The following is a 12,866-nucleotide window of genomic DNA, read 5'->3' on the forward strand; positions in this document are numbered from 1 at the left end:
GCGTTGTTATTCGATGGTCACAGTTCCGACAAAGCCACACCAGGAAAAAACCAATAACTGAGAACCTCTCAGATACGAAGTGCATCAAGTCCACGGAAGCTGGAAATATCCGATCATTACATTGAGTAGCATTTATCTCGTACACAGAAACCACACATTTCCCTCCACGTTCTCTCCTTCACTCGCCGAGCAGTATAAATTCCTCGAATGTCGTTCATCATCTCCACAGTGTTTATCAATGAATCTATCACAACTATATCCTAAGTGTAGACCAGCTACGCGGCGGTACCTGTGGTCGACGTAAATGATACCAGATACTCATCAAGCTCAACAAGCGCCTTCAGCTTTTGTACCGCTTCGGCTACACTTTTGTCCGTCGAGGACCGCTCAAGAGTCTGTATCATCGTTATTCCCATTCTAGACGCTCGGGTACTCAAAAAGACTTACATCCACATTCCTCCAACTCAGGATACCTGCCCACGTCCCCTCATCTCCTTCAATACCCCACCCTTGCCACTGTCCCACGAGTGCGTCGTCCTTCTTCGCAGCTTGTAGAAGCGTATTCCACGTCGCTGAAATATCTTCCTTCTTTCCCGCAGCAGCAGACGCGATGAAGATCAGCGCCGCACCTTGAGCGACGAGGTCAGAGAAAAATGATGAACCAGACGAGGGTTGAAAAAGCTGCGGCTGGGCTTTCCCTCCCGCGTAAGGCCCGAAGACGCCGATAAATGACTGGAACGCTGCCGAAGCAGGGTAGAAGTTATGGAACGACTCTACGCGATTCCATTCTTTTGCGCTGTTAGCTTGGACTGAGGGCTTGAAGAGAAGATACAACTTACCGAGCGCTAGGATAGGCGTGTACTCTGAAAAGGTGTCTTTCCCGTTGTGCTTGATTACGTGACCGACACTGTTTGACAGGCTTCCTTCGACGGTGCTGAAGATGCCTGGTTGATTCTTGCGGATGTGGGAGAGGCCTTCTTGGGCGACCTCGGGGCGGAGTGTGCCGAGGACGAGTTCGGAGATGGGCATTATGTTCGCTGGGTTGCGTCTACGGTACGAGTCTTCGTTAAAGAGACTACTATAGGAGTCAGATCAAAGCTTGAAAGTGTGGATTGCTCAACGCTTTCGTACGTTGCATTATATATGGATGTCACGGACGATCGGCGTTGGTGCAACTCCGCCTGTGGAGTTCCGCCTGCTGACTGGTTGAGCAGTCAGAAAACAAAATCACCAATTAACACTCTTCGTTGACTAGGACGTTGGATATTGTACGGAGCTGTCCGGAACTCGCCTTGCAGAGTTCAGTATGTCAACAATGATGTTCGGTCCGGTGATACTAGTGTTCGGCCGGAATTCCCTGAGGATTGAAAGCTCGTCTCAGAGACTACCAGGTGTTCTGACGATATATGCGCACGATTGTGGCAAACCCGTATTTTGTTGCGTAGACTAATGAAAACGGCAAATATAGCCTGGATGCATCACATCCGACGTCGAGCGATTTGGTTGAGCTCGGTTGCACCTACCATCATCTTCGATGTTTGCTAGCTTGCGGTTTCTTCGACCGTGTGCGAAAGTCTTCCTAGACCAAACAAGATGTGACCAGGCTTGTTTGATGCGGCAGAGTGGATTCCGGCTTCCGAGCTTGATTTGTTTCAGCTTCACCATGGCACCCTAGAACGTGTAGTCTTGGCAGACAGCAAAGCAACGCCAGCACCAATCGACCACTCGTCTCTGTTTCTTTTCCCTGTGTCTGTTTGTAGGTATCACATGCAATAAACTTTCCGAAGCCCAATAATGATGCAATGCTGCATTGATCGCTCCATCCAAAGATCTACTTGGTGTGTGACTGTTATCGGAGGCCAAGCCGACGTGTACCGGAATCATGTATTTGGAGTGTGATTGGGCATGCTAAAAATGAATATACTCTCGTTTGAAAGGGTCTAAGTGAGTGGAAAGCGATTCGCATGACCACGTCTGCAAGATGTACCCTTGCCGGCTGCGAAACGGTCCTTTCTCACTTCCTCGTCGAGACACTGAGCACACCCAAACAACCAGATTTCCAGTCTTCAGGTTCGGACATCTTGGGAATAGAGATAAGTCATGGCACTTCAATCTATTCATATTCCCCAACCCACGCTATCAGCCCTATGAAGACCCTCACACATCCATAAGACGATCGTGGCATATACCTACTTGCCTCCCCAGTTTCGCAAGCATCTTGGCATCCTTTGATCCGTGCGACCGATCGTCATGCTTTCGATCGTAACAAAACCCATGCTCCAGCGCTCCGGCTCATACTTCCACGAGATGATTCCACCGGAGCCTGAAATCGAAGACCAGCAACGTTCGATGCACAAACCACTACCCACTTCACAGAATTCACCAAAAAGCGATATGTGTACAGTCAGGGTCTCAGCGCTGCTGACGCTGGCTCTCGCGGTTGTGAGCTTCGTGCTTACTCTGCTTGTCGTATTGGCAGGCAAACGACCAGGGTCGCTCGAAGACAAATACATGCTGAAAGTGAGCCGATAATATGTCTTGTTAATTATTCTCTCTAATCCAGCAGCTCAACGCATCGCACATCGGAGAAGACATAATCCGCTTCGAGCGCGCATCCTCGACAGCTTCTGCTGCACCTGCGGCCACTACAACCTCCTCATCAGATCCTCTCAACCTGCTTAACCCCTTCTCTCCATCCAGTCCTCTGAGCCCGAGCAATACGGATAACCCCCTTAACCAATTGAACGACTCGCTCGAGCCTATCATAAGGAATTTGACGAACAGCATCAACGATGTACTGGGCGATGCTGTGAACGAAGTTATAGAAGGCTTGGTAGATCTAGCTGGGCTCAGCGACTTCTACTACCTGTATACCAGCACCGTATGCGAAGGCAACGCCACGGATAGGGCGGGTGGGAACGCGGACGGCGTGAAGATCGCGAGGTGTACGGCATACAATGATGCCTCCGGGGGTACGTCCTCCCCTTTCAATCATCCCATCCATCCACTCAGGTTTCCATGCTCACACTGGCCAACCAACAGGTCTCAGCGCACTCCTGCCCAATATACAATCCTCCATCGTCATAGGCCGAACAAACATCTCCATCCCAATCATCGCACAGCTCACGCGGACTGTCGGCTCCCTCTCCTCGACTACAGGCACCATTCTCCGCGCGACTATCGCGTTCCTCATCATCAGCATGATCGGTAGCGGCTTGGCAGCTCTGCTCGCCATTCCTTCGGCGCTCTTCCCCATATCGCGCCTCCTCGTCTACACAGTTGTCTTCTTTTCCCAGCTCTCCACTCTTTCGGCGTTCATTGCTGCCCTACTCTTGACAGCCCTGATCAAGACCGTCGTTTCCACTGTTGGAGGGTTAGGCGATGCACTGAGTTTGTTCGTCAGCGAGGGGAGCGCCGTGGTGGTATTTGCGTGGGTGAGCTGGGCTTGTATGTTAGTCGTGAGTGCGTATTGGACGGCGGTGTGGTTTGTGGAGATACGTGGGTGGAGTTTTGTGAGAAGGCGGAGGAGCGGAGATGAGGTTGGGAATTGGAAAGGGATGAGAGAGGAAGTATGGAGGGATTTGAAGGGGGGGAAGAGTACGTGATGCCTATGGGAGGACATTTCGAGTACTGATGAGGTGGGAAAACTTAACTCCACTGGTTGCTCCATGCCAAAGCTATAACAGACTACGTTGCGAATTTGCAGACTAAATGCGGCCGAAAATTTAATCATAGAAACACGAGTTCTATCGCTGCGAGTTGCCGGAGTCTGGGGGAGTGTGCTATCCTGAGGATCCTGTGCTGTTGGTTGGCATGTGGATACGTGTCAGTGGTGATCCGTTAGAAATTTGCGGATTTTCATGCAGGCGAGCTTTATCCAGTGATCCATGTGGCATCGAGTATCGCGATGGCTGCTTCGTTGGAGTTTGAGAGTCTTCGTGAGCAGGAGGAATTTTTTAGACTCGTCCATGTACGGATTGAAATTGGCCAGCAACATCTTCCTCACATCGCCCTTAACAGAAAACATCTCATGATCGATGATGTTTCTGTAAGCTGACTTTAGCGACGCTAAGATTCGTCCGTTACAAGTGGACTTACTGGTACTCTTTGAACTCCATGCCATCGTCAAGGGCTCGAAGTTGTTCTGTGCCGGTATGATCATCGCCGAACTGTATGAATTCAATACTTGCGAACTGATTGAAGCTGTTAGTGTCACTCTTGATTACGCCCAGGTCAGAAATCGCCTTTCGTTATGATAGGCACACGGCCCTCTTTCCGCGCTTGCTGAGGAGATCACCAACGGCGCGTTGTCATATACAATCGAATTGCCTAATGCCTTGATGGCCCAAGACGATTCAGGTAGCTGACAAAGAGAAAATGCAGCTGATGGACCATAGATCTACGCTCTGTGACACTTGGCATCTTCTCGCCACTTTTCCGCGCGTATCGTTCAGGGGCAGCTTATATGGTCAGCATGGAGATTTCCTGGGGGCAGCCGTCATAGACGTACCATATGTCGTCGTTCTACCCTGGGCAATGATCTTATTCAAAGACTCTCCGTCATCCTGCTCGAGTGTCTTCTTGAATTTGGCAAAACCAGGACCAGCAAGCTTGTGTTTATCGTTCATCGTGATGATGCTTTCCGGCTTGATATCGTTGTACAATCTATGGAGAATCAACATTTTGCGTATGTGATGTGCTGAAAATTGGTTGGACTGACCCGTGGTAGCCATCATTTTGTGTCTTGAAGTCATGGATTCCTCTAAGCGCATCCACCACTTCAATGAGAGATCGCCAGAACTCCTCAATCTCTGGGGAGTTTATCGGTGGATTGCGATGCATGAAGATGTCCATGGGATTGAAGCGGTTGTAGTCTAGTAGATGTTCATTTGTAGAAACGGACTAGAATCTGTGTCTCTTGTGGCACGTAGTATCGCATAGCAGCCCGAGCACTGAATCATGCCTTTGTTCCTCTGTTGCTCCTGCAGCGCTGTACGAGCTTGTTTTTCATTTACCCAATACGGTGATGAGGCGATTTCGAAAGTCTTGAGCGCAAGCTGGAAGCAAGCACTGTTCAAACGTCAAAGAAGATCTTTATATATTTGGTGCAATCATACCTCGCCGAGATCAGCATCGTAAAACGCGTGTGTTCGTCCTTTGGAAGGCGTGCTTCAAGGTCAGAGTCAATATAGTCGGATTAATTGCACGAGGATCTGGAAGACTCGAGCTTGCCCGCCTTCTCCATTTTAGCTTTTCCTGCAGATGGGGAACACTTGTTTCTCGGAGAAGTAGTTGTCCATGTTGAGCGTAAGCAAAACTGCCCCCAATCCTGTTCGGGACTTCTGCGAGCGCCCCATTGTGGTGAAGTTGCCGATGAGCATCGCACCTGGGGAATGTTGGAGGTTGTAAGAGCTGCCTGGATCACCTCACTTACCGGTACCGGTAAGCGGTGTGCAGCTGTCCGCAGCCTCGTATTGACGGCCTCCCTCCAACTCAACTATGTGATGCGTTCGCCAAAGCAAGCTTTAGATGGTTGATATTCGTGTGAATCCAACGTGACCTCCAATTTCTTTTTAAAGAACTGTGACTTCTCGTAAGGGTTCAGTGTTCCCGTCGACTTGAGTGCACTCTGGCCTCACGATCACGAGAGCGAAGCATCCGTGATGAAATATCTGTGATTGCGAAGGGCTTTCCTGCCAGCCTACCCAGTTTGACACCTAGGGATGTCCGATGACCCGAATGAAGTACGTGCTATATCAGCGTAATTCAAGAACTACTGAAGACTATACGTCTATTCTGTGAAATGCAGACATACATTGCCGATACACGTTCCATACTTCGTTGTCCATTTTCGTGAGACAAAAGTGAAGTCCACTGTTCTTCTCAATGTTCCAGTCCTCCTAAAATGAGCGTTTCCACTTATTCTGAGCAGTGTGAGAACTCGAAATTGTCTACCACGAACCATACAATCCCTGACCTCTAGGAAAAAGCGTCGAAAAACAAGTATACCTGCCAGTACGAAAGACCGTAGAGTTGTGCTCCTGGTGAGCCAGAACATTCACCTCGATATTGACAGATTGATGAAACTGACCAAGATCAAGAAATCGATATATCCACCGGCCCATGAGACTTTTCGCTCGAATTCTAAAACCGCACGCTCAATATCACCGTCAAAGAAGGGTGCTCTTACCTCCCCAGGCTACATCTTAGAAACCATCATAACTCAACTACATCGCATACCGTCCAAGCACATCAGTAACCTCGATCCAGCCAACGACTGCGTCATGAACCGCCGCGACGTCTGTGCACAAGTCATCATAGCACCTCTAGTCCTCTACCACAAACGGCGCGACCTTCCCAATCCATTCAACCCGTGCTGTCACCCCTTCAAAGCTAGTCCGAACCACTGTTTCAATTATTCCAACAAACATACGATCCTAGGCAATCCCATACTTCTACACCTTCCCCGCCAACCCGCAATTAGCTCTCCTAGTGTTCAATGCACTGCTTCATCTGCTTCAAGTTCTAACACTCCACAAATACTCGACCACTTCCTGCCTCGTTCTCACATCACACCATGCCACTTCACAGTTGACACCCTATCCATCACTTTCACACCCAACACGTTAAGCTCAATCAATCAATACTCATGCATTACCCGTCCCCTCGCCCCAATCCGTCTACATCGTACACACATCTACCCGCTTTTTCAAACGCTGAATCATAAACCTCATCATCATGACAGACGATGATCCATACCCATCAATGCATGCATGCTATCCAAAACCCACCGACGCCAGTCCAAAATGCAAACCAAAACAAAACAATGCTCCCACTCCCGCTGCCATGCCCGAAAATGCCTTGGTCTGTTGTTTGGTGGTTGACCAGCAAGAAGCGAAGAGAAAGCGAACAAGGGTATAATAGGCCGACTCAACGTCAACCTCGCAGCCAGAAGAAGAATTCCAAGGGGGGTATACCGCGTTCCATCCAAACGTCTCCACCTTCCTACATCGCCAGGCGCGTTATGAATGTGTCGGCCGCAACAACGCAGGTCCCCACAACTCCAATCATCAATCGCACCGCCTACCCCTCATCGCTACTCCACCCCCCAACCTCCTCATCCCAGCTCTCCATCTCCTCCTTCACATACCGCTGCGCCACAGGATCCAAATTCATGCAAATCGTGAAGTATTTGATCGCCTCGCTCTTATTCCTAAGCCGCTTATACGCCTGCCCAATGTGAAGATGAATATTCGCGTCACCGGGCTGCGCATCTTTCACAACGAGGTACTCGTGCAGCGCCTCCTCCGCAGATCCGAGTTTGAGGAGGATATGGGCTTTCTTGACACGCGCTTGGAGGGCGTGCGGATTGAGCCGGATCGCAGTCTCGTACTGCATGAGGGCTGCTTCTGTTTTCTTCATCCGGTCGAGTACCTGCGGGTGTTAGCTTAGCTCGAAAGTGCGTTTGAAAGGAGAGCTTACTGAGCCGATCTTCATCGCTAGCAGGTCGTTGTTTGGATTGATGGAGAAGGCGGCTCTGTAGTGCCGCTCGGCGACATCGAACTTGTGCTGCATCTCGTACACCTTGCCTAGTCCGTACCAGCCGTTGTAGTGTCTGTTGTTCGCGCTGATGGCGCACCTGTACGCGTAACTCGCCTTGTCGAATTCCTCGTTGGAAATGTGCTCGTGTCCTTGAAGTGTGAATGCGTACGCGAACTTCGGATCAAGCTGAGTAGCCCGAGTGAAGCACTTGATCGCCTGGTCGTGCTCACGTTGCAGTGAGAATGCATTTCCGAGAGCAACCCAAGTCTGTGGAGATAACCGGTCTTGGTCATTCAGAGTGTGGGCGAGGTAAGCGAGATCCGTTTCCTTGTTCTGCTGCCACAACACTGTGGAGAAAACATCCATGTCTTCGATGTAGGAGGGGCACCGTTCTCGTATCCGCAAGAACGCCTTCTCGGCTTCCGCCCACATTGACCGCTCATAGTACGCCTTGCCAATTTGCGCCAGTACCCATGGGGTCTCACGCTGGTGCGTGGAGACGGAGTTGAAAGCTTCCACAGCTTTCACGCACTCAAAGCGGCTAAGATGTCTGTAGCCCGATCCTATCCTCAGGCAGAGGTCCAGGAGCCAGTTCAGAGACTCTTGCTCTCGTGACGTATCGGTCGGAAGGGGCATCTTTGGTGGTGGCGCTGTCGATGCCACGCTGGGTGGTCTTGAATCATGCTTCGTAACTTCCGTAACATCTACAATCATTTTCCGGTTACCACTGACAACTCTGCCGACGTTTCCGACGGAACTCGTTTTGCCTTTGGTCCCGGTTGCTCTGACCTTTCGGAGTTCCCTGCGGTCCTTCAGGTCTGGGTCTCTGCTCATCGCAGTTGCATTTCTGCTGCTCAGGGAGCGAATTCCACTAATCATATTGTGTGCACCACTCTGAACAGTTTGCAATCTTGTGCTCCGCCGGGGAGGGGCTGCTGACGGGTCTGCTGGTTGTGCGTTAGTGGGTGCAGGGTGGTGCATGGAGTGTCCAGACACGGTCCGCTTATGTCCGTTCTGCCATTGGGGTTGAGGTATTTCTGTCCTTTCATTCGATTCAGAGGCTGGCTTCAATCGACTCCTGGTGGTTATCGGCCGCATTCTAGGCGGGTCATCTGGGGCATTAAGGTTCTGCATCCTGGTCTTCCTGGTTGGCGCGCGCGGTACGTCTGGCGCATGCCGTTCCTGCATCATGTCCTCCATTACGGGCCCACCAGGTTCCCCCATCATGACATCCTCATCGCGGATGTTTTGACCGTTAGATGTCGGCGTTTCTACATCATGGTATGACGAGGTAGCTGGAGGCATGCTTCCGTTAAGCTTGGAGAACAGACTTGGACCTCCCAGGTTGAGGCCATTTGCGTCGCCATTCGGTCGGATCGAGCTATTGAAAGGGTCAACATCCGGGGTTGACACAAACGGATTCTTTGCATCGAAGCTGTCATGGGATGCCAACGAAGTAGGCCCGTGTCCATTCGTAGCCGAGTGGGATATCGACGCCAGCATTTCCGGAGTAACCTTGAAGATGTTCTGGGGGCGCACTACAGCGCCAATGTCGCAGAGTCCAGTAAATGCGTCCCACATGAAAGGGTTCAGCTTCAGCGACTCGACGTAGTATTCTATAGCCTTCTTTGTGTCGCCGTGCGCGCCGTACAGCTTTCCCAGCAGGCAGTAGCAGGCAGCCGCGTCCGGTACGTGTCGTCGCAAAGTGTCCGAGTGCTTGTCTGCTGAACGTTAACATCAAGCCCGCCGCAGCGCTGACCGCCGTGTGCTTACTCCAGTGATTGCGGCCTGCCCATAGCCCGCGCGACTTCTCCAAAGCCTGGACTCCAGCGTCATAGCGTTCTAGCCCCAAACACGCCTGCGCGAAGACGTAGGCGCAGCCTAGGTGTTGCGGCTGATGTCCCTTCGGTTTGGCATAGTCGAAGGCGGCCTTGTAACGACCCAGCCGGAGACTGCAGAGGGCCAGCAGATGCGCGGCGTCGCCGTTGCGCGGCTCTTGTGCGTGGAGGCGGCTGGCGAAGAACAGCGCGTTTTCGAAAAGGCCGTTGTCGAGGTGGTAGTGGACGAGATGCCGCAGCTGGGCATTCACGCCCGTGGGCGGCGACATGGCTCGGTTCACGTCGCGGGTCGGGGCGCGTCGTGTCGCGTTGGCAAACAGTCGTGGATCTATGTAAACAGACTACGGGGGCGGCGTCTTCATATTATATGGGCAGGGAGACGACGGTATGGGGTCGGTGAAGGTCGTTGTTGCGTGCGGTAGGTAGCGTTGCTAGGTGAACGCTTCCGGCGAGGTCGACAAAGTCAATTGGCAACTCGCGGGCGCAGGGTCTGGTGAAGGCAGATCAGCACATGGCACCGCCGACGGTGCTCTGCGCGTGCGTGCGGTAGTAGGGTGCGGCGGAACAGGCACGCGGAGGTGTTTGGCTGTGGAGGGGACTGGGTCTGCGAGGAGCTCGAGCGTGCCTGCGCCTGTGCCTGCGCCTGTTGTTGTGAGTTCGAGGTGGCAGGGACCACCCGCCATTCGCTTGCCTGCCGCCAGCATCGGCACCGCGGAGCCAACCACGGTGAGATGCCCGTTTGCACTTCTGCGCCCACCCGATCGTCCTCCACAGCCCAGCATGGCGCAAGTGAGTGCCGCCGCTGGTTGAAGCGCGCATCGAAGCAGTATGTGCTGACCTGCCCCAGAAAGCAGTCAAGACGCTGGCCGCAGCCAACACGAAGCGCCTGAACACCACGCTCGCCTTCACCCTCGGCATCCACCTCGTCTTCTGGCTCTTCCGCGCCCTCGTCTTCCGCTCCAGCTTCACCCGCAAGTCGCTTCTGCTCTACCTCGCCCTCGCCTCCCCGCAGCTCTTCATCAACTTCCTCTTCGAGAAGCAATCGCGCCCCGTCAATGCCCCCGACGGCTCCATCAAGCGCGCCGGCGAGGACCTCGAGGCCAAGGGCCTGACCGAGTATCTGTGGGACGTCACCTACTGGACGTATGGCGTCCTCGTCCTCGTCACCTTTCTCGGCGACTGGGCCTGGATTTTCTGGGGCATCATCCCTGTGTACAGTGTCTGGCTGGCGTGGTCGACCTACTCTGGCATGAGGGGCGGGTACCAGGATGCTGCAGGCGTGCCGCAGCCCGGAGCCGCAACGAGCAAGAGGCAGGCCAAGCTGGAGAAGAGGGGCGGCCAGAAAGTGCAGTACCGCTGATGGAAAAGTCCATGGATGCGTGAACGAGAGGTCAAAGATCTTTTGTTTGCTTTCGCCGACATCTCGTCTTGCGCGTCTGTATGCGGTTTACAAAGGCGATGACGCACTAGTCACAACACCGCGCGACCGTCTGCGATCGAGGAAGATGCACAAAAAGGGGTATAGATTTAGGCTCCTATCCGAGCGACTACCCACGCCAAAAGTACCCGCTGCTATGCTACAAAATCCATACACACAGTGATACAATATTATCGTACAACAGTTTCTCTATGCCTCCACCTCGGTCGGGATCTTGACTTGTCCCTTCTTTCTGTCCTGGTGGGGCAGGCCGTATCTCCATCCGACGCCCTTGTGTGATCTTCCGTCTCTACCCGCATCCTCTACGCTCACATCCTGGAACACAAAGTCCCATCTCCTCTGTGGCACGACCTTCTTAGTCTGTAGCTCCTGCAGCTTCTTGGCCTCTACGGCAGCAGTCTTCTCCTCCATGGCCTTCCTGTAACGCTGTTCTGCAAGAGTTCGGCGCTCTTCGTTGGAGAACCCGGCGATCTCATCACGTACCACCTTGACTAGCTCAGGATGGGGGATACGCTCGTCAGCCGGAAGCAGGTTGTTGTCGAAGGCTTTTCCAGCATCCTCACGCGTGAAGTGTCGAGATTCTGCCACCGGTACGAAAAGCTGTTGGCGGGTTGCGGGATGCACAATCAAGTCGTTGATCGGCTCGTGAACGACTGGACGCTTGCCGGCGTTCTTGGGGAGCGATGTGTCGATGTAAGGCGTTGTAGGAACCATCTCAAGCACAGCTTTGGAGTATGGCATCGCGAGGGTTTTGCCCTGAAGGAATTTCGGTTAGCATAGGCCAACAGTGCGATGTTAGAGCGCAGTGAAGTTGTAGCCAAAGTCAGGTTTAGTAAAACTTTTGTAACCATGTAGGTGTCTTAAAGACTAATCGAATGTTGTATAATCATCATGAAACGGCAGACGCGATTGAACAGGAGACTGCATACATACCTGAGCGATCCACTGCTTCTCCATCTGCTTTAATCGGACGACAGCGCCAACGCGCTCGTTGCTCACGCCAAAGGTGATACTCGCAAGCGGCACTGTCTTTCCCTCGTTGACAACGAACTGGTATATCGCTTCTCGGAGCTCCTCGCTGAGAACAGGCTGACTTCGGAAGAACCTGTTCAGCGGGAAGGGTCGCAGATCCTCTGCCGTCTCTGGTGGTAGCTTCTGTACACCGTCCTTCTTCTTTGACGCTTGTTCTTCCTTCTCGTGCTGGCGAAGTGCTTCATCGAGCGCATCCGCCGACTCCTGACCTTCTGCAGTCACTGAGGCTTCCCCGTCCGCTCCCTCTTTGGTTGCGGCTTCACCTTCTTTGGGTTTCTGGGGCGTTCTCTCTGGAGCTACGTTCCCTCGAACCAGATTGCCGAATTTATCGTACGCCCCGAGGTAGTTGGTGGACCCGGGTAGAGGCTGCTTCAATGCCCGACCAGGTCCATTAAGCCACTCGTAGAATTTCCGCCGCCGTAGTGTTACCTGCCGACATGATGATTGCGAGAAGTCGCGTGCGGTTCGGGCGGGCTGTGGGATGGATTGGACTCGGAACGACGGACAGGAGGAGACGGAAGGGAAATTGGGGGAGCGCAATCGTGGAGGCATGTTACAATGGTAGAGATGCTACCGCATCGCCTAAAGTATTAGAAGCAATGGGGCTGGAAGCGCAAAAAGAGCGTGGTGATGTCGAGTGGTGATGGATGGAGCTCCCAATGGCCATCTCGAAAATTGCCCTTGCCTTGCGCTAAGCCAGTTCGGAAGGCGCGATGCTGCATGCACGTGACGAAATCTTCGTCCAATCAATTCGGAACCAGTATAGCTTCGAAAACATCGTGAGATCTCGCCTGTTCCTGCTTCTAGAATAAAGTGCCCAGCAAGGATCGGCAGTCCTTGCACATTAGCTTCAGGAACGGTGACAAAGCTGCATGACGTCTTCACATCACATCAGCGAGTCGTCTGGGGAGCGCCAGATCTCAATCCAGCACATTTGATTCATATACATTTTGTCCACGAGGTAACCGTACGACCAGTGGGTTGTTTCACATTAATGGCATTACTTATATGCGTCG

The 12,866-nt window shown here is 52.6% G+C and overlaps 6 protein-coding genes across 6 annotated transcripts; 2 read left to right on the forward strand and 4 right to left on the reverse strand.

Annotated features, from left to right (window-relative positions):
* Window positions 1-127: 127 nt before the first annotated feature.
* Window positions 128-1,270, reverse strand: CC84DRAFT_1261669 (uncharacterized protein). The gene is made up of 3 exons (XM_018185085.1): window positions 840-1,270; window positions 448-788; window positions 128-395 (listed from the first exon to the last, which is right to left on the reverse strand). Exons 1-3 carry the CDS (start codon window positions 1,027-1,029, stop codon window positions 276-278), a joined length of 651 nt encoding a protein of 216 aa, XP_018033392.1. The 5' UTR covers window positions 1,030-1,270; the 3' UTR covers window positions 128-275.
* Window positions 1,271-1,958: 688 nt separating this feature from the next.
* Window positions 1,959-3,991, forward strand: CC84DRAFT_943059 (uncharacterized protein). Its single transcript, XM_018187937.1, has 3 exons — window positions 1,959-2,520; window positions 2,567-2,972; window positions 3,043-3,991. The coding sequence occupies exons 1-3, from the start codon at window positions 2,251-2,253 to the stop codon at window positions 3,603-3,605; spliced, it is 1,239 nt and encodes a 412-aa protein (XP_018033393.1). The 5' UTR covers window positions 1,959-2,250; the 3' UTR covers window positions 3,606-3,991.
* On the reverse strand, window positions 3,827-5,849 carry CC84DRAFT_1178573 (uncharacterized protein; the record flags this gene model as incomplete). The annotated part of the gene is made up of 9 exons (XM_018180355.1): window positions 3,827-4,046; window positions 4,099-4,169; window positions 4,369-4,460; window positions 4,511-4,665; window positions 4,721-4,874; window positions 4,904-5,070; window positions 5,118-5,169; window positions 5,435-5,497; window positions 5,816-5,849. 9 exons carry the CDS (start codon window positions 5,847-5,849, stop codon window positions 3,827-3,829), a joined length of 1,008 nt encoding a protein of 335 aa, XP_018033394.1.
* Window positions 5,850-6,664: 815 nt separating this feature from the next.
* Window positions 6,665-10,019, reverse strand: CC84DRAFT_1166799 (TPR-like protein). Its single transcript, XM_018179051.1, has 3 exons — window positions 9,316-10,019; window positions 7,483-9,263; window positions 6,665-7,434 (listed from the first exon to the last, which is right to left on the reverse strand). The coding sequence occupies exons 1-3, from the start codon at window positions 9,647-9,649 to the stop codon at window positions 7,084-7,086; spliced, it is 2,466 nt and encodes an 821-aa protein (XP_018033395.1). The 5' UTR covers window positions 9,650-10,019; the 3' UTR covers window positions 6,665-7,083.
* A 141-nt stretch (window positions 10,020-10,160) lies between these two features.
* Window positions 10,161-10,740, forward strand: CC84DRAFT_1219946 (uncharacterized protein; the record flags this gene model as incomplete). Its single annotated transcript, XM_018183122.1, has 2 exons — window positions 10,161-10,169; window positions 10,228-10,740. The coding sequence occupies 2 exons, from the start codon at window positions 10,161-10,163 to the stop codon at window positions 10,738-10,740; spliced, it is 522 nt and encodes a 173-aa protein (XP_018033396.1).
* Window positions 10,741-10,891: 151 nt separating this feature from the next.
* CC84DRAFT_1151302 (uncharacterized protein) lies at window positions 10,892-12,768 on the reverse strand. Its single transcript, XM_018176739.1, has 2 exons — window positions 11,752-12,768; window positions 10,892-11,574 (listed from the first exon to the last, which is right to left on the reverse strand). The coding sequence occupies exons 1-2, from the start codon at window positions 12,400-12,402 to the stop codon at window positions 11,008-11,010; spliced, it is 1,218 nt and encodes a 405-aa protein (XP_018033397.1). The 5' UTR covers window positions 12,403-12,768; the 3' UTR covers window positions 10,892-11,007.
* Between the last annotated feature and the right edge of the window lie 98 nt (window positions 12,769-12,866).

Source organism: Paraphaeosphaeria sporulosa, assembly GCF_001642045.1.
Source record: "Paraphaeosphaeria sporulosa strain AP3s5-JAC2a unplaced genomic scaffold CC84scaffold_8, whole genome shotgun sequence".
Lineage (NCBI taxonomy): Eukaryota > Fungi > Ascomycota > Dothideomycetes > Pleosporales > Didymosphaeriaceae > Paraphaeosphaeria > Paraphaeosphaeria sporulosa.